The 25598-nt window shown below is 44.9% G+C and overlaps 1 protein-coding gene across 1 annotated transcript in view; it reads right to left on the minus strand.

Moving 5' to 3' along the window:
• The window catches only part of LOC144511240 (NAD(P) transhydrogenase, mitochondrial-like), a 122536-nt gene that overhangs the window by 25882 nt on the left and 71056 nt on the right, over positions 1–25598 (minus strand). The window contains exons 15-18 of the mRNA XM_078241398.1: positions 23278–23438; positions 22010–22189; positions 18214–18373; positions 1696–1777 (exon numbers count right to left, since the gene is read on the minus strand). Coding sequence (XP_078097524.1) covers positions 1696–1777; positions 18214–18373; positions 22010–22189; positions 23278–23438 — 583 coding nt within the window. The remainder of the gene's footprint in view (positions 1–1695; positions 1778–18213; positions 18374–22009; positions 22190–23277; positions 23439–25598) is intronic.

Here is a 25598-nt window from a genome sequence, read left to right on the forward strand (position 1 = left end):
CTTGAATAAAGGAACAGTTGACAATGAGGAGGAAAGAAGATAGTGAGGATGGAACACAGGAAGCTAGCTAGGACTGTGTCAGATAGAGGAATAGTCAAGTCGAAAGGTAACAAAGTCATGAATAACGGGGTTTCAACAGCAGATGAGCTGAGACAAAGGCAAAGTCGAATGGTGTTACGGAGATGGTGATGGTGTCAATATATGGCTGGAAGCTCATCTCAAGATCAAATATGAAACCAAGGTTGTGAACAGGACAGGACAGGATGGAGTCAATCACTAGGAAACTGTCTTTTTAATAGGGACCAAAGACTTAATAGTCTTCTGAATATTTAAATGCAAGAATTCCTGCTCCTCGGCAGTTGGTTTTGGATAGTCTGATAATTTAGTGACACTGGAAGAGGGTGGTGGTGAGGTAGAGCTGGGTGTTGTCAGCATCCAGATGGAAACTGACACTGTGGGCCCAATTTTACCATCGCGTTGTACCCGCTTTTGGGCGTGAAAACTTGGTGAAGTCGGGCGTGAGGCGAGTAGCACGATCCACACCCGCTTCCGTGCTGGTTCCCCCTTTACCAAAGCCCAAAAATGGCCGCAATTGGGAACGCGCCCGAAACATGCATGACAACCATTTAAATGCATTTGCATGCATTGACTTAATGGGCTGCACACCCAATTTTACCGGCACTTCCCCCTTTACCACCGCGTTCGCCCACCCAGAATCGGCGCGAAACAGACATGCTCCATATAAGTCTGATTCGGGCGCTCCAGTTAGTGAGGAAGTAAGTGCCGAGCGTCCGACGGCTCTCTGCTTGAGATCGGTAGGGGGGGGGGGGTGGATCACTCTGCCTGAGATCAACGGAGGGGAAGGGGGGCCCGCTGCCACTCTGCCTGAGATCGGTGAGAGGGAAGGGGGACCCACTGTCACTCTGCCTGAGATGAATGGAGGGGAAAGGGGGCCCACTGCCACTCTGCCTGAGATCAGTGGGGGGGGAAAGGGGGGTCAGATCCTACTCTGCCTGAGATCAGTGGGGGGGAAGGGGAGGTCTGCTGCCACTCTGCCTGAGGTCTGTGGGGGCGTGGGGGGGGGGAGGGGGGAAAGGGGGGTCCACTGCCACTCTGCCTGAAATCAGTGGGGGAAAAGTGGGCCTGCTGCCACTCTGCCTGAGATCAGTGGGGGGGAAGGGGGGGGAAGGGCCCGCGAGCGGTTGGGTGGCGTAGGGGGTGGGGGGATAAGGGGGTCAGTAATGTTGTGGGGGTGGGGCAATGTCTATAGGGGCCAGGGGGTGGCATTACCCGGCCCGGGAGGGACGTGGCGGGGAGCAGCATTCTATATATATTTTTTCTGTACTTGCGCAATTGAAGGCACCAAACAGAGCTGTAGAGTTTCGGGCCGCTAAGCCCCGCCCACAGGCTTCTGCAGCACGATTCGAACTTGCTGATATTTTTGCAGGAGTGCATATGGGGGCACCTCAGAATGGGCCAGAATCACTCCCAATTTCAGGTCCACCCAGCACTTAGAATCAAAATGGTAAAATAGGGCCTTGTGTCTTCGGATGCTGTCGATAATGGTACTGGAATGAGGAGAGAAGCCATTACAGGTTACACTCTGCTATGACAGTGCTAGCCAACTGGGTAAGAGGCTGAAAAGTGGCTACACATCTAAACCCACAAGCCAAACGTTTTCTGGAGGGTACATACCGAACTTTCTTTCCTTGGTTTATGAGTATTTTCATGAGTTCAGCAATGGGGTACTGAGCCTTAGCAGCACAAAGACCATATCCTATAAAAAGTATAAAATGTTACAAAATATGGTAATGAAATTCTTCAACTGTTACTATCATTATTATTCCACAATTTCATTTTCAATTCAAGAATTATAGTCATAAAACAACAAGGTTAAACAAAGTTAAAAAACTGAAATTTGGGCACTTTATTTAGAAAGTTCACATTTATCATAAAGCCACTGTTTCATCTCAATGAAGTTACAGAATTATACAGTAAGCATATATTTGGATGTATAAATGTATTACATCTGATCTGCATTCATTTTTCCTCTTCCATTTCCTTCTTCAGTCTCACGCTAATATCGATGAAATAATGGAGTCTATTTGCAGGGAGAAAATGTCCGTATATGAACAAGCTACGACCAAAACTGAAGACAGTTCGAATTCAAGGTTAAACCTGGATGTGAGTAAGCAACTGGCTTGCAGTAGGTGCTTATAAGAGAAGCAATGTCAAGGTGAAGGTGATGGGAATGAAAAGGGGGCTGGAGTGTATGCCTGATAGGGATCAGTGATCAGTAAGTTATATTACCAATTTGGATACAGAAATCAAATGAAAGTGGTTCAAATTTGCAGATGATACCAGGAGACCCATGGGAGTCAGAGGAAGCAACCCAACTTTATTTATTTACCCTAGAATTCCTCATGTTTACTTTTTATTCACTCACAGGATTTGGCATCGTTAGTTGAGCTAACATTTATTGTCCATCAGAAGGTGGTGATGAGTTGCCTTTGTGAATACATTTGGGTAGCTTGCTGAGTATAGCACTATGGATTTGGAATTACATATAGGTCACCTGGACATAAGAACACTAGATTTCCTCCCCTACAAGGATATTGTCGGAAAGGTACAGTCATTATCAGGGAGGATTTTAATCTATAGACTGGAAAATAAAATGGGCAAAGCTAGCCTAGGAGAGGAATTTTCATTCCCATCACCTTGACATTGCTTCTCTAATAAGCACCTACTGCAAGCCAGTTGCTTACTCACATCCAGGTTTAACCTTGAATTCTGTTTAAGGGTACTTTCTTAGAACGGCACATTCTTGCATGAACCAGAGAGCAGGCTATACTAGACCTGGTACTGCCCAACGAGATAGGACTAAATAATGAACTCTACCCCTGCTACCTAGCAGTGAGCATAATATGACTGAATTTTACATTCAGTCGAAGGTGAGAAAATCGAGTCTAAGACTTATATTTTAAACATAAATAAGGGCAATTATGAGGGCATGAAATCAGAGCAAGTGAAAGTGAATTGGCAAATTAGGTTATGGGATAGATCAACCGAGATGCAATGCCAGACATTTAAGGGGATATTTCAGAATAGACAGAACAGATACATTCCAGCGAGAAAGAAAAATTCCAAGTGGAGGACCCACCATCTGTGGTTAACTAAAGAAGTTGAAGATAGTATCAAACTTAGAGAAAAAACATATCATTGTGTAAAGATGGGTGGCAGATCAAAAGATTCACGGGTAGTGATGGCCTAGTGGTATTATCGCTAGACTATTAATCCAGAAACTCAGTTAATGTTCTGGGGACTGGGGTTGGAATCTTGCCACGACAGATGGCAGAATTTAAATTCATTAAAAATATCGGATGGGGCAGTTTTTGTGCAGTGTGTGCAGGAGGGTTTCCTGACACAATATGTGGATAGGCCGACAAGAGGTGAGGCCACCTTGGATTTGGTACTGGGAAATGAACCGGGCCAAGTGTTAGATTTGGTTGTGGGAGAGCACTTTGGAGATAGTGACCACAATTCGGTGTCTTTTGTTATTGCAATGGAGAGGGATAGGGCCATACGGCAGGGCAAGGTTTACAATTGGGGGAGAGGTAATTATGATGCGATTAGGCAAGAATTAGGGGGCATAAGTTGGGAACAGAAACTGTCAGGGAAAGGAACTAATGAAAAGTGGAACTTTTTCAAGGAACAAATACTGGATGTCCTTGATAGGTATGTCCCTGTCAGGCAGGGAGGAAATGGCCGAGTGAGGGAACCATGGTTCACGAAAGAGGTGGAATGTCTTGTGAAAAGGAAGAGGGAAGCTTATGTAGGGATGAGGAAACAAGGTTCAGATGGCTCGATTGAGGGTTACAAGTTAGCAAGGAATGAGCTGAAAAAGGGGCTTAGGAGAGCTCGGAGGGGACACGAGAAGTCCTTGGCGGGACGGATCAAGGAAAACCCCAAGGCTTTTTACTCTTATGTGAGGAATAAAAGAATGACCAGGGTGAGGTTAGGGCCGGTCAAGGACAGTAGTGGGAACTTGCGTATGGAATCAGTAGAGATAGGCGAGGTGATGAATGAATACTTTTCTTCAGTGTTCACCAAGGAGAGGGGCCATGTTTTTGAGGAAGAGAAGGTGTTACAGGCTAATAGGCTGGAGGAAATCGATGTTCGGAGGGAGGATGTCCTGGCAGTTTTGAATAAACTGAAGGTCGATAAGTCCCCTGGGCCTGATGAAATGTATCCTAGGATTCTTTGGGAGGCAAGGGATGAGATTGCAGAGCCTTTGGCTTTGATCTTTGGGTCCTCGCTGTCCACGGGGATGGTGCCAGAGGACTGGAGAATGGCGAATGTTGTTCCTCTGTTTAAGAAAGGGAATAGAAATGACCCTGGTAATTATAGACCGGTTAGTCTTACTTCGGTGGTTGGTACATTGATGGAAAAGGTCCTTAGAGATGGGATTTACGACCATTTAGAAAGATGCGGATTAATCCGGGATAGTCAGCATGGATTCGTGAAGGGCAAGTCGTGCCTCACAAATTTGATAGAATTTTTTGAGGAGGTAACTAAGTGTGTTGATGAAGGTAGGGCAGTTGATGTCATATACATGGATTTTAGTAAGGCGTTTGATAAGGTCCCCCATGGTCGACTTATGATGAAAGTGAGGAGGTGTGGGATAGAGGGAAAGTTGGCCAATTGGATAGGTAACTGGCTGTCTGATCGAAGACAGAGGGTGGTGGTGGATGGAAAATTTTCGGATTGGAGGCAGGTTGCTAGCGGAGTGCCACAGAGATCAGTGCTTGGTCCTCTGCTCTTTGTGATTTTTATTAATGACTTAGAGGAGGGGGCTGAAGGGTGGATCAGTAAATTTGCTGATGACACCAAGATTGGTGGAGTAGTGGATGAGGTGGAGGGCTGTTGTAGGCTGCAAAGAGACATAGATAGGATGCAAAGCTGGGCTGAAAAATGGCAGATGGAGTTTAACCCTGATAAATGTGAGGTGATTCATTTTGGTAGGACTAATTTAAATGTGGATTACAGGGTCAAAGGTAGGGTTCTGAAGACTGTGGAGGAACAGAGAGATCTTGGGGTTCATATCCACAGATCTCTAAAGGTTGCCACTCAAGTGGATAGAGCTGTGGAGAAGGCCTATAGTGTGTTAGCTTTTATTAACAGGGGGTTGGAGTTTAAGAGCCGTGGGGTTATGCTGCAACTGTACAGGACCTTGGTGAGACCACATTTGTAGTATTGTGTGCAGTTCTGGTCACCTCACTATAGGAAGGATGTGGAAGCGCTGGAAAGAGTGCAGAGAAGATTTACCAGGATGCTGCCTGGTTTGGAGGGTAGGTCTTATGAGGAAAGGTTGAGGGAGCTGGGGCTGTTCTCTCTGGAGTGGAGGAGGCTGAAGGGAGACTTAATAGAGGTTTATAAAATGATGAAGGGGATAGATAGAGTGAACGTTCAAAGACTATTTCCTCGGGTGGATGGAGCTATTACAAGGGGGCATAACTATAGGGTTCGTGGTGGGAGATACAGGAAGGATATCAGAGGTAGGTTTTTTACGCAGAGAGTGGTTGGGGTGTGGAATGGACAGCCTGCAGTGATAGTGGAGTCAGACACTTTAGGAACATTTAAGCGGTTATTGGATAGGCACATGGAGCACACCAGGATGATAGGGAGTCGGATAGCTTGATCTTGGTTTCAGATAAAGCTCGGCACAACATCGTGGGCCGAAGGGCCTGTTCTGTGCTGTACTGTTCTATGTTCTATATCTTGAATTAAGAATCTACTGATGACCATGAAACCAGTGTCGATTGCCGGAAAAACCCATCTGGTTCACTAATGTCCTTTAGGGGAGGCAACCTGCCGTCCTTACCTGGTCTGGCCTATATGTGACTTTAGACCCACGTGGTTGACTCTCAACTGCCCTCGGGCAACTAGGAATGGGCAATAAATACTGGCCAGCCAGCGACGCCCATTTTCCATGAATGAATAAAAAATAGATTGGGCAGAGTACAAAAAACAGCAAAGAATAACTAACAGATTAATAAGGAGGGGAGACTAAGTGTACAAGAGAGATATTTTAAAAATAATTAACAAAGTGGGTGTTGGCCCGACACTAACTGAGTAAGGAGAATTAACAAGGGAAAATAAGAAAATGGCAGGGGAATTGAACAGGTAGTTTGCATCAGTCGTCAGTGTAGAGGATACAAGTAACATCCCAGAAATAGCTGTAAATTAGGATTTGGAAGGGAGGGAGGAGCTCAGGAAAATCACAATCACAGGAAAGTGGCATTAAGCAAATTGTTGGAGTTGCGAGTTGTTAAGTCCTCAGGCCCTCATGGTCTTCATGCTCGGGTCTGAATAGAAGTGGCTATTGGATAGTTGGTTTTAATTTTCCAAAATTCCCTAGATCGAAGAAGATTTCATTCGAATGATTCAAAAAGGGAGAAGATGGAAACCAGGGGCAGGATCTTGAGCCCAGACTCTTCATGCGTGGGATCACTGGCGGGGTGTGAAATCCAGACAGGACCGGAAATCACAAATCTCAACGGCAAGATCGCAATTTCCGATTTTCCCCACCTCTCGCCAGGAACGTAATGGATGTAAGCATGGTTTCAATACATTTTAATAAATTTAAATATTAACAGGCCTCCCCACATGATTCCCCCTCCCTAAATATTCACACCTCGCCAATGTTACATCACCTCCGAGGGCACAGAGGTATGTATAGCCCCAGGAGCGGAGGGACATGGTCAGGCAGTGCCCTGGCAATGTCTCCTGGCACAGGCTGGCACTGCCAGACACAGTACCAAGGGTGGCCAAGTGGAAGTTCCATGGTGCAGGAGGAGGAGTGGTCACTGAGGAGTTGAAATGCCAGTGATGACTGTCGCGAGGGGTGCGAAGAATGCCAACAATGATTATTGTTGGGGGAGGGGAGGAACCCCTGCCTAATATCTCCATGGGTGGTTGGGGTGGGGTGGGGGGGGGGGTTATTTTTTATTTCTGATTGGGGCACCATTTTGACCTCTATGGAGCCTGCTGCTGACTCTACGAGTCCCCGTCCTGTCAGAGCGACGGCGTAAACAACACCTACTCATTTCTTTTAAAAAAGGCTCCAAATCTGGAAAGAAACCATCCCAGTTTTCTGACTGAGCCTGACACTGTCAAATTCTGGTAAGATCACCCCCCTCCCCCAGGAAACTATAGGCCAGTTAGCTTAACATCTGACACAGGGAAAATGTTTGAAGTTATTATTAAAGATGTTATAGCAGGACACAGACAATTTCAAGGTAATCAGGCAGACATGGTTTTGTGCAAGAGAAATCATATTTAAGCAATTTATTGGAGTGCTTTGAAGAAGTAACATATGTCGTGGATCAAGGGGAACCAGTGGATGTTCAGGCATTTCATCAGGTTCCACATCAAAGTTATTGTGGAACATAAAAGCTCAGGGTCTAGGAGGGAACAAATTGGCATGGATAAAAGAATGGTTAGCTAACAGGAAACAGTTGGCATAAATGGATCATTTTCTGGTTGGCAAGAGGTGTGCCTCAGGGATCAGTGCTGGGGCCTTGACTCTTTACAATTTATATAAATGATTTAGATGAAGAGACCTAAAAGTATGGTTGCTAAATTAGCTGATGACATAAAGATAGGTAGGATAATAAGCCGTGGAGAGATCATAAGTAGCCCAGAAAGAGGTATAGATAGGTTAAGTGAGGGGGCAAAAATGGAATACAATGTGGGAAAATATGAAATTGTCCATTTTGGCTGAAAGAATAAAGAAGCTTTTCATCTAAATGCTGAGAGGTTTCAGAGGTCTGGGATGCAGAGGGATCTGGGTGTTCCCATGCAAGAATCACAAAAGGTTAGTATACAGGTACAGCAACTAATTATGAAGCTAATAAAACATTATAGTCTATTGCGAGGGGAATTCAATACAAAGATAGAGAGGTTATGTTTCAGTTGTACAGGGCATTGGTGAGACCACATCTGGAGTATTGTGTACAGTATTGGTCCCCTTACTTAAGGAAAGATGTAAATGCATTGGAAGCTGTTTGGAGAAGGTTTACTGGATTAATATCTGGAATGGGTGGGTTGTCTTATGAGAAAAGGCTGGACAAGCTAAGCTTGTATCATTGGGGTTTAGAAGAATAAGAGGTGACTTAATTTGAACAAAGAAGGTCCTAAGGGGCACTGACAGGGCAGATGTGGAGCGGATGTTTTCTCTTGTCAGAGAATCTGGAATTTAGGGGCCACTGTTTAAAAATAAGAGGTAACCCATTTAAGACAGTGATAAGGAGCGGAATTTTCCCGTCCCGTCTGCCACGGGCACTGTAGTGGGCAGGGGGCAGACCGTGCAAAGGTCTGTTGACCTCGGGTGGGAATCTCTGATCTTGGGGCGAGCACGGCTGGAAAATCCCACCGAAGGATATTTTTTCTCTCAAAGAGTCATGAGTCTCTGGAAATCTCTTCTTCAGAGATTTGGAGGCAGAGGCTATGAATATTTATTAGGCAGAGGTAGATAGTTTCTCGATAAGCGAGGAGATGAAATGTTATCAGGATAGGCAGGAATTTGGAATTGAGGTTACAGTCAGATCAGCCATGATTTTGTTGAATGATGGAGCAGGTTCAAGGGTCGTGTGGCCTTCTCCTGCTCTGAACGTGTATGTTAATATGTATGTATGTTTGAATGTTTGCGAATTAGACAAGTTTTTACAGCAATCTGGGAATTTCAGTCATCATTACTGAGACTAACTTTTTTCCAGATTTATTTAACTAACCTACATTAAGGAGGAAAAATACATCAGACATCTAGCATGCATCCCTGGAGGAAAAGAAACAGGAAAATGGGAAGATAAGAATTCTGGTCTGAATTGTTTTTCCCTTCAGGGGTATTGAGTACTGATGATGTCATGAGAATCCCACTGCTATATATTTTACAGTGCAATCTGATTGGGAAGCTTTTCAATGTGTCCCACCAGCTCAACCCGGCATCAAAGTGGTTTAGGAAAGGAAAGGGCCCACAAAAAGTAATGCTTTTGAATTGATGGATTTTACTTTCCGTGCAGAGCCAGAAAGAGCGAGGATGCCCCTTCAGGTCCCACAATGAAAGGTTCAGACTCTCCTCCTGCAATCACTCAACTCCCCTAATTGTGGGGTCCCAATCTGACAATGTAAGGGCAAGTTTCCGAACACTTCCGCTGTCCAGATTAGGCAGGAAGTTAGTCTGTAGGTTTTAAATGAGGCCTGGGGCCTCATCGCAGATGAAGTGGATGTTTTCTCAACCCACAGCACTGCACACCCACCCAAAACTGGCGCAGAGTTAGACTTGAGGCTGACGTCTCCTTGTCTCGTTCAATTAGGTGCTGTTTCTTTATATTCAGTCACTCTTTATAATAGTTTAAAGAACACAGCTCCAGCTCAAATCCAGTTCCAATTTTATTTTTGATACTTTATTTGTAAGATCATTGCAAACTGACTTTCATGCTGTATGCTTGAGGGGAGGTGAAACCAAGCGAACATTGAACAAACACAGATTTGTTTGGTTAAGTGCATGACAATCAATTATTTTAAATCCAAGTGCTAGCTATGAAAGATTCCAACATGTTAAGGCAACCAGCAAAAGAAAATGATCAATGATTTCAAAAGGAAATTGGATAAGCACTTGAGCGAAATAAACTTGCAGAGCCATGGGGAGAGAGCAAGGCAATCAGAGTGACTGGATTCCTCTCAAGAGCAGGCATGGACTTAATGGGCTGAATGGCCAACCCTCTGTGCCATGGTAACTGTATGACTCTATTAGAGGCTGGATCTATTTATTGAGTTAATAGCAGGTTGTTAAGCTAGTCTGAAACCTCAAAGGAAAAGTTATGGTAGGCCAGTGAAAAGCATGCTGTAAAAGCGTAGCTTAGTTTTGAGCTGTGACTCATTCACTTGTCTACTCCAGAAGTTAAGTAACAGATTTCTACTATAAATGCACAATTGTACTATATCATGTTAGATTAGCCACTTGTTCATTGTTGGTTAAATAAATTTGCTTAATATCCGAGACAATTAACCAATATGATGTCCTACAGCTTTCCAAGACTGCAATAAAATCTTATGGAGGCTAAACAATCATTTCCAAAATTTGATAAAGCTGTGGTTACACACAATCTTGTGCAACACAATTTTGTTAGCAGCATGCAGAAAGAGAAACAGCCAAACACTGGTTTGTGGTTACTGGACGATGGGAGGACGGATACAATGGCCAAACAGCAATCTGCTGCCTGTACTCCCTCGACCAGGGGAGTAGACCATACAGAAACCATATAGATTCTATCCAGTGCAGAAGGAGGCCATTCGGCCCATCAAGCCTGCACCGACAACAATCCCACCCATGCCCTATCCCTGTAACCCAATGTATTTATCCTGTCAATCCTAACACTGAGGGGCAACCTGGCATGGCCAATCCACCTAACCCGTACACCTTTGGACTATAGGAGGAAACTGGAGCACCCGCAGGAAACCCATGCAGACACGGGGAGAATGTGCAAACTCCACACAGTCACCCGAGGCCGAAATTGAACCCGGGTCCCTGACGCTGTGAAGCAGCAGTGCTAACCACTGTGCCACCATGCCACCCCATATATATGAGAGATACAAGGAAGTTTATAATTCACTGGGAATAAAGAAAAGAAAAACACATTTAACAAACCAGTATACTTGATGAACTCAAATACTGAATCAAAAGTACAATAATTGCATTTAATACACCTTGTATACACATCACTCTATTCTGAGCAGAAGATGTCAGTTACCTTTGAATAAGATTAAAGAAGCTTATCTGCTTCTCAGAAAAATGCCAACTTAATGAAGCAATTAATAGTTTGCAACTGAACGTATGCTCAACAGAAAGTGCTTGTTGCCAACTGCATTCTCATCAGAAAACTGAGGAACAGATGACTCTCAAGTCTCTCTCTCCAGGCTGCACTGACTACAATGAACTATCGTCCACCTGGTTCTCCCTGACTCCATTGGGTGATGCGGTCTCTATCCACATAAATACATTAGAGTCTATTTGAGACATCCTAAGTCTGTAGGCTTTCTCTAAAGCGTGCTGTAAGTTCCTTTAAGCATGTGAAGCATTGTTCAAGACAAAAAAAAACTTTTTGACTTAATTTTGAGCTTGACATTCAATCAGCATGCCTTGGGTAGCTAGAAATGGATGTTAGGGAACTTGGGAAATAAATAGTGATGTCTTGAGGAGTGTACATATAACAGGGAAGGAGGTGCTGGAAGTCTTAAAGCGCATCAAGGTAGATAAATCCCCGGGACCTGATGAAGTGTATCCCAGGGAGGCTAGAGAGGAAATTGCGGGTCCCCTACCAGAGATATTCGAATCATCGATAATCACAGGTGAAGTGCCTGAAGATTGGAGGGTGGCAAATGTTGTGCCTTTGTTTAAGAAGGGCTGCAGGGAAAAGCCTGGGAACTACAGGCCAGTGAGCCAAACATCTGTAGAGGGATTCTGAGAGACAGGATCTACAGGCATTTAGAGACGCAAGGACTGATTAGGGACAGTCAGCATGGCTTTGTGAGTGGAAAATCATGTCTCACAAATTTGATTGAGTTTTTTGAAGGGGTACCAAGAAGGTCGATGAGGGCAGTGCAGTTGATGTTATCTACATGGACTTTAGCAAGGCCATTGACAAGGTACCACATGGTAGGTTGTTGCATAAGGTTAAATCTCACGGGATCCAGGATGAGGTAGCCAAATGGATACAAAATTGGCTTGATGACAGAATATGTTTAACAACACCAGGTTAAAGTCCAACAGGTTTATTTGGTAGCAAAAGCCTCAAGCTTTCGGAGCCTTAAGCTCCTTCTTCAGGTGAGTGGGAATTCTGTTCAATAAAAAGGGCATATAAAGACACAAACTCAATTTATAGAATAATAGTTGGAATGCGAATACTTACAGCTAATCAAGTCTTAAAGGTACAAACAATGTGAGTGGAGAGAGCATTAAGACAGGTTAAAGAGATGTGTATTGTCTCCAGACAGGACAGCCAATGAGACTCTGCAAGTCCAGGCAAGCTGTGGGGATTACAGATAATGTGACATGAACCCAATATCCCGGTTGAGGCCGTCCTCATGTGTGCGGAACTTGGCTATCAGTTTCTGCTCAGCGACTCTGCGCCGTCGTGTGTCGTGAAGGCTGCCTTGGAGAACGCTTACCCGAATATCAGAGGCCGAATGCCCGTGACCGCTGAAGTGCTCCCCAACAGCAACCTCTGCAAGACATGTCGGATCATCGACACAGATGCCATCATCTCATGCGAGAACATCATCCACCAGGTACACGGTACATACTCTTGCAACTCGGCCAACGTTGTCTACCTGATACGCTGCAGGAAAGGATGTCCCGAGGCATGGTACATTGGGGAAACCATGCAGACACTGCAACAACGGATGAATGAACACCACTCGACAATCACCAGGCAAGACTGTTCTCTTCTTGTTGGGGAGCACTTCAGCGGTCACGGGCATTCGGCCTCTGATATTCGGGTAAGCATTCTCCAAGGCGGCCTTCACGACACACGACGGCGCAGAGTCGCTGAGCAGAAACTGATAGCCAAGTTCCGCACACATGAGGACGGCCTCAACCAGGATATTGGGTTCATGTCACACTATCTGTAATCCCCACAGCTTGCCTGGACCTGCAGAGTCTCACTGGCTGTCCTGTCTGGAGACAATACACATCTCTTTAACCTGTCGTAATGCTCTCTCCACTCACATTGTTTGTATCTTAAAGACTTGATTAGCTGTAAGTATTCGCATTCCAACCATTATTCTGTAAATTGAGTTTGCGTCTTTATATGCCCTGTTTGCGAACAGAATTCCCACTCACCTGAAGAAGGAGCTTAAGGCTCCGAAAGCTTGTGGCTTTTGCTACCAAATAAACCTGTTGGACTTTAACTTGGTGTTGTTAAACCTCTTACTGTATTTACCCCAGTCCAACGCCAGCATCTCCACATCTTAATGACAGAAGCCAGAGGATGGTTGTAGAGGGTTGTTTTTCAAACTGGAGGCCTGTGACCAGCAGTGTGCCTCAGGGATCTGTGCTAGGTCCACTGTCATTTGTCATTTATATTACCAATTTGTATGAAAATTTAGTCGGCATGGTTAGTAAGTTTGCAGATGACACCAAGATTGGTGGCATAGCGGACAGTGAAGGCGGCAATATGGGTAGAACTCAGGAATAGGAAGGGTGTAGTCACAATGTTGGGGGTTTACTATAGGTCACCCAACTGCCATAGGGAGATAGAGGAACAGATATGTAGACAGATTTTGGCAAGGTGTAAAAGTAACAGGGTCGTTGTGGTGGGAGATTTTAACTTCCCCTATATTGACGGGACTCACTTAGTGCTAGGGGCGTGGATGGGGCAGAGGTTGTAAAGAGCACCCAGGAGGGCTTCTTGAAACAGTATCTAGATAGTCCAACGAGGGAAGGGGCCATACTGGACCTGGTATTGGGGAATGAGCCCGGACAGGTGGTCGACGTTTCAGTAGGGGAGCAGTTCAGGAACAGTGACCACAATTCAGTAAGCTTTAAGGTACTGATGGATAAAGATAAGTGTAGTCCTCAAGTTAAGGTGCTAAATTGGGGGAAGACTAATTACAACAATATTATGCAGGAACTGAAGAATGTAGATTGGGTGCAGATGTTTGCGGGCAAATCAACATCTGGCATGTGGGAGGCTTTCAAGTGTAAGTTGATAGGGATTCAGGACCAACACATTCCTGTAAGGATGAAGGATAAGTATGGCAAGTTTTGAGAACCTTGGATAACGAAAGATATTGTGAGCCTAGTCGAAGAGAAAACACATGAAGGAACACATGAAGCAAGTGTGGAATACAAAGACAGTAAAAAGAAACTTAAGCAAGGAGTAAGGAGGGCTGAAAGGGGTCACGAAAAAGCATTAGCCAGCAGGATTAAGGAAAATCCCAAGGCTTTTTATACATACATAAAGAGCAAGAGGGTAGCCAGGGAGAGGGTTGGCCCACTCAAGGACAAGGGAGGGAATCTATGCGTGGAGCCAGAGGAAATGGGCGAGGTATTAAATGAATACTTTGCATCAGTATTCACCAAAGAGAAGGACTTGCTGGATGATGAGTCTGGAAAAGGGTGTGTAGATAGTTTGAGTCATGTTGAGATCAAAAAGGAGGAGATATTGGGGTTCTTGAGAAACGTTAAGGTAGACAAGTCCCAGGGCCTGATGGGATATCATAGAAACCCGACAGTACAGAAAGAGGCCATTCGGCCCATCGAGTCTGCACCGACCACAATCCCACCCAGACTCTACTCCCATATCCCTACACATTCCACCCACTGATCCCTCTAACCTACGCATCTCAGGACACCAAGGGGCAATTTTAACATGGCCAATCAGCCTAACCCACACATCTTTGGACTGTGGGAGGAAACCGGAGCACCCGGAGGAAACCCACACAGACACGGGGAGAATGTGCAAACTCCACACAGACAGGGACCCAAGCCGGGAATCGAACCCAGGTCCTTGGAGCTGTGAAGCAGCAGTGCTAACCACTGTGCTACCGTGCCGCCCTACACCAGAATACTGAGAGAGGCAAGGGAGGAAATTTCTGGGGCCTTGAAAGAAATCTCTATATCCTCACTGGCTATAGGGGAGGTCCCAGAGGATTGGAGAAGAGCCAATGTTGTTCTTTTGTTTATGAAACGTAGCAAGAATAATCCAGGTAATTACAGGTCGGTGAGCCTTATTGGTAGGGATATTATTGGAGAGGATTCTTCGAGACAGGATTTATTCCCACTTGGAATCAAGTGGACGTATTAGTGACAGGCAACATGGTTTTGTGAAGGGGAGCTCGTGTCTCACGAACTTAGAACATAGAACATAGAACAGTACAGCACAGAACAGGCCCTTCGGCCCACGATGTTGTGCCGAACTTTATCTGAAAACAAGATCAAGCTATCCCACTCCCTATCATCCTGGTGTGCTCCATGTGCCTATCCAATAACCGCTTAAATATTCCTAAAGTGTCTGACTCCACTATCACTGCAGGCAGTCCATTCCACACCCCAACCACTCTCTGCGGAAAGAACCTACCTCTGATATCCTTCCTATATCTCCCACCATGAACCCTATAGTTATGCCCCCTTGTAATAGCTCCATCCACCCGAGGAAATAGTCTTTGAACGTTCACTCTATCTATCCCCTTCATCATTTTATAAACCTCTATTAAGTCTCCCCTCAGCCTCCTCCGCTCCAGAGAGAACAGCCCCAGCTCCCTCAACCTTTCCTCATAAGACCTACCCTCCAAACCAGGCAGCATCCTGGTAAATCTCCTCTGCACTTTTTCCAGCGCTTCCACATTCTTCTTATAGTGAGGTGACCAGAACTGCACACAATTTTCCAAATGTGGTCTCACCAAGGTCCTTTACAGTTGCAGCATAACCCCACGGCTCTTAAACTCCAACCCCCTGTTAATAAAAGCTAACACACTATAGGCCTTCTTCACAGCTCTATCAACTTGAGTGGCAACCTTTAGAGATCTGTGGACATGGACCCCAAGATCTCTCTGTTCCTCCATAGTCTTCAGAACCCTACCTTTGACCCTGTAATCCACATTTAAATTAGTCATACCAAAATGAATCACCTCACATTTATCAGGGTTAAACTCCATCTGCCATTTTTCAGCCCAGCTTTGCATCCTATCTATGTCTCTTTGCAGCCTACAACAGCCCTCCACCTCATCCACTACTCCACCAATCTTGGTGTCATCAGCAAATTTACTGATCCACCCTTCAGCCCCCTCCTCTAAGTCATTAATAAAAATCACAAAGAGCAGAGGACCAAGCACTGATCCCTGTGGCACTCCGCTAGCAACCTGCCTCCAGTCCAAAAATGTTCCATCCACCACCACCCTCTGTCTTCGATCAGATAGCCAGTTACCTATCCTTGATCGAGTTTTTCGAGGAAGTGATGAAGATGATTGATGAGGGTAGGGCAGTGGATGTTGTCTGCATGGACTTCAGAAAGGCCTTTGACAAGGTCCCACATGGCAGACTAGTGCAGAAGGTGAAGTCGCATGGGATCAGAGGCGAGCTGGCAAGGTGGATACAAAACTGGCTCGGTCAAAGAAGACCGTAGCAGTGGAAGGGTGTGTTTCTGAATGGAGGGCTGTGACACGTGGTGTTCCTCAGGGATCAGTGCTGGTACCTTTGCTGTTTGTAATATATATAAATGATTTGGAGGAAAATGTAACTGGTTTGTTTAATAAGTTTGCGGACGACACAAAGGTTGGTGGATTTGCAGATAGCGATGAGGACCATCTGAGGATACAGCAGGATATAGATCAGTTGGAGACTTGGGCGGAGAGATGGCAGATGGAGTTTAATCCGGACAAATGTGAGGTAATGCATTTTGGAAGGTCTAATACAGATAAGAAATATACAGTAAATGGCAGAACCCTTAAAGTATTGATAGGCAAAGGGATTTGGGTGTACAGTACACAGGTCACTGAAAGTGGCAACGCAGGTGGAGAAGGTAGTCAAGAAGGCATACAGCATGCTTGCCTTCATCGGCCGGGGCACTGAGTTTAAAAATTGGCAAGTCATGTTGCAGCTTTATAGAACTTTAGTTAGGCTGAACTTGGAATATTAAGTTCAATTCTGGTCGCCACACTACCAGAAAGGTGTGGAGGCTTTGGAGAGGGTACAGAAAAGATTTACCAGGATGTTGCCTGGTATGGAGGGCATTAGCTATGAAGAGAGGTTGGAGAAACTTGGTTTGTTCTCACTAGAACGACGGAGATTGAGGGGCGACCTGATAGAAGTCCACAAGATTATGAGAGGCATGGACAGAGTGGATAGTCAGAAGATTTTTTCCAGGGTGGAAGAGTCAATTACTAGGGGGCATAAGTTTGAGGTGCGAGGGGCAAGGTTTAAAGGAGATGTACGAGGCAGATTTTTTACACAGAGGGTGGTGAGTGCCTGGAACTCGCTGCCGGGGGAAGTGGTGGAAGTTGATATGGTAGTGGCTTTTAGGTGGCGTCTTGACAAATACATGAACAGGATGGGGATAGAGGGATATGGTCTCCGGAAGGTTAGGGGGTTTTAGTTAAGTCAGGCAGCATGGTCGGTGCAGGCTTGGAGGGCTGAAGGGCCTGTTTCTGTGCAGTAATTTTCTTTGTTCTTTGTTATCTAGGATTGCAACGATATCTTGATCAATTGGGCCAGTGGGCTGACGAATGGCAGATGGAGTTTAATTTAGATAAATGTGAGGTGGTGCATTTTGGTAGATCAGACCAGGGCAGGACTTACTCAGTTAATGGTAGGGCGTTGGGGAGAGTTACAGAACAAAGAGATCAAGGGGTACACATTCATAGCTCCTTGAAAGTGGAGTCACAGGTGGACAGAGTGGTGAAGAAAGCATTCAGCATGCTTGGTTTCATTGGTCAGAACACTGAATACAGGAATTGGGACATCTTGTTGAAGTTGTACAAGACATTGGTAAGACCACACTTGGAATACTGAGTACAGTTCTGGTCACCCTATTATAGAAAGGATGCAGAAACTCCCCTCCCCGTGACCTCCATCTCACCCTCTCTCACCTGCTGGTAATGAAGAGCTACTGACAGCTCTTTGGGCGGGTGCAATTCCCCCCCCCCGCCCCCCCCCGCCCCCCACAGCCCCCTCCCCCATCCCGAGGATCCTAAATCCTGGTTAAGGCCTGGCATTGGCTCTCACCCACGGCGGCGATGCAGGTCCCCTTGCCTGTTCTCCAACCGATGGGCCACCCTCATTAAATCCAACCCCATGACAATTTTCCCAAAAAAATACATACTCGAATCAAATCAATATCAAAATCTATTTTGTGCACGAATGCCTCTGGAGGAATTCAGACCAAAAGCAAAGGATATGGACCAAACATAGCATGGTTAACATCTTGTGCAACTTTATTCGTAAGAAGTGAATGACATTTGGAAAGGTCTCGTGCAGTTTCACATGGTATTCCTACACAAAGCAAGAATGACGGCTATAAAAGGTCACCCAACAGCATGGTCATCGACCACAGGAATTTCAAACCTCCCAAGCCAACATCAAATCCCAAGTTTCCTTTTAAAGTTCAAGTTAAACATCTTTAGAAAAATAAGTTTACTTCTCATCTAAACACTGACCTGGAATGATGATGATATCATTGGCCCCTTTGATCATCTCAACCGCCTGATTCACATTGATTTCCGTGTGGGTGCCAGTGATTTCCATCGGTTTACCAATGCCAGTAGATGAAGTACCGTAACTACCGACAATGACATTGACCAGAGAGCGGTTCATCGCCTACAAATAAAAGACTTCGATCTATTAAGTTTTGTTACTTTGGTTTAATTTTTTTTGGTTTCATTACTGCACAGGAATTTACTTAGTAATTTTATAAGAATTTTGGGAGAAACAGAATAGTCCATGCAAGAGACTTTATGAGGAAAAGCTGCCTGCAAATAAACGTCCTGGTAAATGTGAAGCAACGGTAGCCTGCCTCCCTGTGGTACGTCTTCATAACGGCAACATCATGTACATATTCACCAATAATTTGTATTTTAAAACTGGTCAGAAAAATACATTTACATTTCGAATGCTCCAAAAGCAAAATCAATTAAGGAAAGGATTTTGGGAACAAGATGTTGGTGTTGGGGTCACATAGAGGTTCTGACCCTGCAATGTGACAGGAGCAGTCACCCAGCAGTGACTTTTACTGAATTGGTGAATTAGTGGTCAAAGGGCACGCTCGCCATCCAATTAAGGATGGCAGGTGAGCTCTTGAAGCTAGAGGGCCAACAGGAGGCGCATTAGCACGGAAGGTGCTTGCTGCAACCTGGCACTGCAGATAAGGGTAAGAAAGGGCACCTCCACCTTGAGGCAACCTCTCAGGAACTTGTAAATTAAAATTTTGAATAAAACAATGGCCCCAGCTATCGGGCCACCATTGTGGAGGGGAGGGTCCCCACAGGGCGACTGTGGCAACAGCTGTCGCCTTGTAGGTGAGGAGGGCCTCAAAGACTGTCTTGGGGTACTGGCTCTGCCACCAGCAGGGCACCTGTTCCCAATGCTGCGGGGCCTTGCGGACAGAAAATGACCCAAAAGTGGGGTAATGCCAATGAACCGGCACGCCAGCCTCCATTTGGGATATTATGCACTGTGTGCTTCTGTTCCCACACCTATATCGGGGTGAAAAATCTGCCCCAGGCTTAAATCATGCCACAGAAAACAGGCCAAATGTGTGATATTTGTGATTGCAAGCCTGAGCTGTCACAGGCAGGAAAATCAATATTTGAGACGGAGGAAGAACCAGTCACTGTAAAATTATTGGAATATAAGCAGAGCACTTAACTAATATCGAGTAAAATGCTATTGAAGGATAAAAGACTAGAAGCAGGTAATAGTAAGAAATAAAAACACTGACGTAGAAAAGTCAATGGACATCAAAGACATTTAATGAGAAAGCAAGGAAAAAGAATAATCAGGATTGAGTAATAGCTTTGTGAATGTTTCAAGCATTCAAACACAGCTTAGAAGTTATAGGCATTAGATAGGATGGTTATAATGGAGAGGGACTGGACTAGGAAGGAAAAGGAAGGTGGGCTAGCAGTAATGATGAGGAGTTCTAAGGTAAAGATCGGAGGTTGTAGCTTGACCATGAAATTGTGGAGCTGAGGGAGAGTGGGGGAGATCCGCAGTTCAGAAATATGCAAGTACAACAGGACAACAACTCTGGGTAATCTTATCTTTGTGAAGACAAACTGGAATGAAGGTAACAAATGCAGTCAGGGTATGGAGATGTTTGTTAGACCACAGCCAAAACTAATGGGAGGATCAGTATATTTATGAGACGAAGAGAGAAAAAAATGGTTGACTTTGTTCTGGGGAATGAAGCAGGGCAAATAAATGCAGTGACAAGCGACGAACAATCGGGAGACACGTGGCGAGGTTCAGTGTAAGAATGGAAAAGACTGATAAAGAGTTAATGATGAGGGAGTGCTGGATGGGAAACAGACAGAGGTCAATGAGATTAAACAGGGCCTGACCCAAAATTATTGGGTAGGGAAGTTAGCAAAGGGGTCAAAGAGTAGCAGCTGGAAATCTTCAGATAAATGATGAATAGAAAACTACAGCCAACATTGGGGCGATCTTACCATCGCGCCCGGCGGATCAATGGGTGGGGCAAGTTCAGGGCCGATTTCTCACCTCTCGCGATCTTACCGGCACCAAACATCTGGCGCAAGGCTGAATAAATCATTTACATCTTATTTCAATGTTATTAGCGAGCCTCGGACTCAATCATCCGGGCTTACTTGCCTCTGTGGCATCGCCGGGAGAGGTTCTCTCTGGTGAGCATCACAGCTGGTCCCCAGCAACGGTTGACCAGACATGATGGCCTCGCCGGTAGAACCGGAGGCCATTGAGGCCCTTCCTGGGAGGTCAAGGGCCAGTGTCAGCCTGGCACTGCCCATCAGGCACCAGGCAATGCCAAGGGGGCAAGGCCAGCTGCATGTTCCGCATTAGAGATCATGGGTATGAGAGAGGGGCGGACTGAACCAGGCCAGGGGGGGGTTGAAGGGGGGTTGGTCATGGGGGTAGATCGGTCTGGGCGGTGGGGGATGGGGGGTCACGGGGGTAGATCGGTCTGGTCAGGGATGGTCATGGTTGGCTTCAGACCCCTGCAGTAGCTGGCGGGGGGAGCCTGCTTTAGGCCATGGAGGCTGGCTGAGAGAGGCAGAGGCTGCGTGACAGGTCTGTCTGCTCTTATTGTGCATGCGCAATAGTGCCCTCTGCTGCTCTCAGCCAGCTTTCGGGCGATTTAAGCTCTGCCTCCTCCCCTGTAGGTGAGAAACAGTTTTTGCTGGGGTTTTTTTTTGCAGATTTGGACTGCTCAAAAAATGGATCAGAAACTCTCCCGTTTTCATGCACGTTCTGCACTTAGAATGTTTTTCATACTTTTTTTTCTGTCCAGTAGGGTTTTTCTGTACTGTAGGGTTTCTGTAATGTTTTTCTGTACTGTAGGATTTCTATGATTCCATGATAAGTTCGCCCCCCCCCCCCCACTCCCCCGCCCCCCATTATTAGATTAAAAAGAAGGCTGCATCAAAATGGAATTCCATGGATTAAGAGAGATTTAAACTAAACTGAGAGTTTAAACTGGAAGCATACAATAAAAATAAGCCTAACAAGACCGTGTAATAGAGAGGGAAAGTGGAAGTTATAATGGCTAAATAGGAAGAATAATAACAATTCGAAAATACAAAGCGAAACAGTAAAATTTCTTGATAAATTAAAGAATAGTTTAGGCCATTCCGAGGTGAGGAAATAAATTAAAGTATGAATTATGATGGTATAGTGTGGGTGTTAAATAAGTTCTTTTTAAAAAAATAATGATCGAGATGTGAACATAACTCCTTATCAACAATTATTAAATTTCAAAAAGGTAATCGATTGACTATGAATGCAAATCCTGAGGATGTGAATTTTTTGCACGATATAAATGGTACAGCTGATAGATTTAACTGCAAGAAAGGAATTCTGAAAACAAAAATGGTCAGAACTCAGTGGATAATTCATCAGCATCTGAAGGCTGTTGAAACCAGGGCGGCCGAGAGGAGGAGGCACAGGCTCTGGGTCATCATTTATCAATTCTTCGTAAATAAATCACTAAAAGCCATAATCCAAAAGGTCATTTCAAGGGTGTCGGAATTCAAATATATATAAATATCTATTCTCAGAAGTGAGAGTTGATGTAAGAGTTCAGCCATGATTGGACTGAATGTCAAAGATGCTTTGCAGGGACATATAGCCTACACCTGCTCCTGTTCCTTATGTTCTTATTAAAAATCTAAAGATATTAACAGCACAATATTGAAATTTAATGTACTCAGCAAATCCTTTCCCAATGTATGAAACAAAATGTAGAAATGCTTTGCTTACCACACACATGATGTAGGAGAGGATGGCACCAGAGGAGCCAATCAGGGCACCAACAATAGTTAGCAGGTTATTATTCAGCAGGAACCCCTCCGCACACAGAGCCCAGCCCGAGTAACTGTTAAGCACAGTGACGATCACAGGCATATCAGCGCCGCCAACAGCAGCTGTTAACGTGAAACCCTAAAGGCGAAACAAAGCGAGTACAAAATAACCTACAAAGTGCACAAAAAAACTACCCCTAACAACACAATGTTGGGGACTTAGAATAATTCTGGAAAGTAACATAATCTTAGAACCAGGATGACAAAATCTATTTAACTCTTGGGTCAGAGAAAACTGCCGTTTTGAAACTCAAGTCTCTCAAATCTTGGAATTACAATTATTTCACAGCCAAGCGAAAACTAAAAGAAACACAATCATGGGCCAGAAATCTATGCTCCACTCAGCGGGTTCAGATGCCATTGGGGGGAGGGTGGGGTGTGTATGAACAAGGATTCTTCAGGTTCCCACTCACCCCAAACTGGCTGCTATTTCACACTGGGTGGGCAGGGCCTCAGACAGGAAACCCGTCCTTGCTACCATTCAGGCCCTTAAGTGACCACTTTATGGCCATACTGAACACTTCCATGGGTGTCATTTGTTGCCCATCCCTAATTGCTTTTGAACAGTATGGCTAGGCAATTTCAGAGAGCATTTAAGAGTCAACCGCATTGCTGTGGGTCTGGAGTCACATGTGGGTCATACCAGGTAAGAACGGCAGATTCTGCCCAAAAGGACACTAGTGAATTATGGGCAGGATTTTACAGGCCTTCCTCGTCCTGAAACTGTAAAATCCTGCCCAAAGTCAATGGACCTTTCCAATGGTCAATGTCCCTCGCCCGCTCCGATTCCCTAAGCAGGCGGGATGATAAAATTCCAGCCTATATGTTTTTTTAATGATAATCAATGATAGTTTCATGGTCACCATTGCTGAGACCAGCTCTCAGTTCTAAGTTTGAGGTGGGATTTGGACCCGTTTCCCCAGGAAATTAGTCAAGGCTTCTGTATTACTAGTCCAGTGACATTACGACTATGCCACCGTTTCCCCCCACCCCCCCAAATACACCATACGTTTCAGCCTTAATAGCAATAAACACCTATTACTCAAAATGTTTCTATTATAGGCCGAACAGAGGAAAACTCTAACACTCCAATTTATGGCCAAGCCTGCAAGTCATTATTTTCAGATTCTTACAAGTGTCACTTGCTAACTGTTTCCTGTTGCTTACCATAACCACAGACAGAGCAGATACAGAACCCAAGCAGGCAATACCAGTTGCATAGCTTGGATCAATTATATAGGGAACTATTCCTCCAACGCTGGCTGCCAGTAGGCATGCATTCAGAAAGTGGCGCCCGGGTAGAAGGAGTGGAGCTGAATTCAGCAAACCTGCAAAAAAAAAGTAGCAGTTGTTTATAGAAACAAAGAAGATAGGAGCATAAGGAGGCCATTTGGCCCTTCAAGCCTGCTCTGCTATTCATGACCATCATGGCTGATCGTCCAACTCAGTAGCCTAATCCTGCTTTCACCCCATAACCTTTGGTCCAGTACTCACGTTTTATGGCGTACCTGAAGAATTCTCTCTCCAAACAGGGTGCTGATGTTTGGTCCAACGGAGTTTTTAGACAGATATTTTTTTAAATTAAGGGAAGGGAGAGATATGGATCAAAGATAGGTAAATGGAGCAGAGCTACAGATCATCTTCAGGCTAACTAAATGCTGGAAATGGGATGGGGGTCGGGTTGGGGGGCGAGGGTTGGGGGGGGCAGGGGGGGTGGCACCTGTACGATAGGCCTACCCCTGTTTCCCTGTAGCCTATCTTTCACTTTCAAATGTCAATCAGCCTGCTGTGTGCTTTCTATTTTTTTTTTAAATTAAGTTTTAAGCATAAATTTATTTTTATTTTCGGTAATATAAGGGAGCAGGGGTGAGGGCTTGGGGAGGGAAGGAGTTAAAAAAATAGCTTTTAAAACGGTTCAAAATTGTGATTTATTTCAAAACAAACATGAAAAGATCTTGACAGACTTTTATTGACAGACAACATGCCCCTATAAACTGGTATATTGCCATTTTCGTCTTTATTAGAGAGCTTTTAGTTTAGTTTCAAAATATTTCCTTTTCATCTCTGTTGCTGAAAGCTTTGCGTAGATCACTCTCTGAGCATTGCACAAAGCTGCATTCAAAATAAACCACTACTCTTTTTGATATTAAAATTCTAATTTAACACAAGCATTCCCACTGTTTGCACAATAACATGTTACCTTAATAAATCTTCTACTTCGGTGTGCATTTCATAAGTAATTAACAGTTTATGGCACAGGAAGATTCTTCTTCAGAGAGACCAGAGAACCAGATGAGACAGCTGCTCTGACCGAAGACACAACTTTACACTTGCCAAAATCTATATCGATATCCCTACGAAATGTGACAAAGGACTCCTTTTAAACTAAATATTGTCAAAACTCGGAGGTCTCTTAGACTGAATGTTCTTTTTTTACAAGTGGGTAACAAATATATGCTGGATTGGACACATAACATACCAGTTTTAGATATGATACTTTCATACCTTGAATCAAAACATCAGTAGGTGGATAAATGGATTGAGGAGTGTGGGGGGGAAAAAAGCATGACAGAGGAAAAAAAGGGAGAAACAAAGCACGATAATATTCCTTTTTATTCTTTCACGGGTTGTGGGTGCTGCTGGTTAAGCTGGCATTCTCAGTGCCCATCCCTAATTCCCCTTGAGAAGGTGGTAGTGAGCCGCCTACTTCATAAACGTTCATAAGATCCATATAGTGCAAGAGGACATTTGGCCCATCCAATCTGCACCAACTCTCCAACAGAGCATCCCACCCGTATCCACATGTATTTACCCCCTCAACCTATACATCTTGGGACTCTAAGGGGCAATTTACCATGGCCAATCCACCAAACCTGCAAATCTTTGGACTGTGGAAGAAAACCAGAGCACCCATAGGAAACCCAGGCAGACACGGGGAGAATAGAGTCTCTGTGGGTGGAAGTTCAGAGTGGGAAGGGGTCAATCACTTTGCTGGGAGTTTTCTATAGGCCGCCCAATAGTGACAGGGAGGTGGAGGAGCAGATAGGGAAACAGATCCTGGAGAGTTGCAATAATAGCAGAGTTGTTGTGATGGGAGACTTTAATTTCCCAAACACAGATTGGAATATCCCTAGGGTAAGGGGATTGGATGGGGAGGAGTTCGTTCGGTGTGTTCAGGAGGGTTTCTTGACACAGCATGTGGACAAGCCTACAAGAGGAGAGGCTGTACTTGATCTGATACTGACCAATGAGCCTGGACAGGTGTCAGGTCTCTCAGTGGGAGAGCATCTGGGGGATAGCGATCATAACTCTATCTCCTTTATGCTTGCATTGGAAAAAGAGAGGATCAGGCAAGCTAGGAAAGCGTTTATATGGAGTAAGGGGAAATATGAAGACATAAGGTAGCAAATTAGAGGAGCAAATTGGAAGGAGGTATTCTTGGGGAAATCTACTGAAGAGAGGTGGCAGTTTTTCAAGGAAGTCTGTCT

The sequence above is a fragment of the Mustelus asterias genome, chromosome 1 (assembly GCF_964213995.1).
Source record: "Mustelus asterias chromosome 1, sMusAst1.hap1.1, whole genome shotgun sequence".
Classification (NCBI taxonomy): domain Eukaryota; kingdom Metazoa; phylum Chordata; class Chondrichthyes; order Carcharhiniformes; family Triakidae; genus Mustelus; species Mustelus asterias.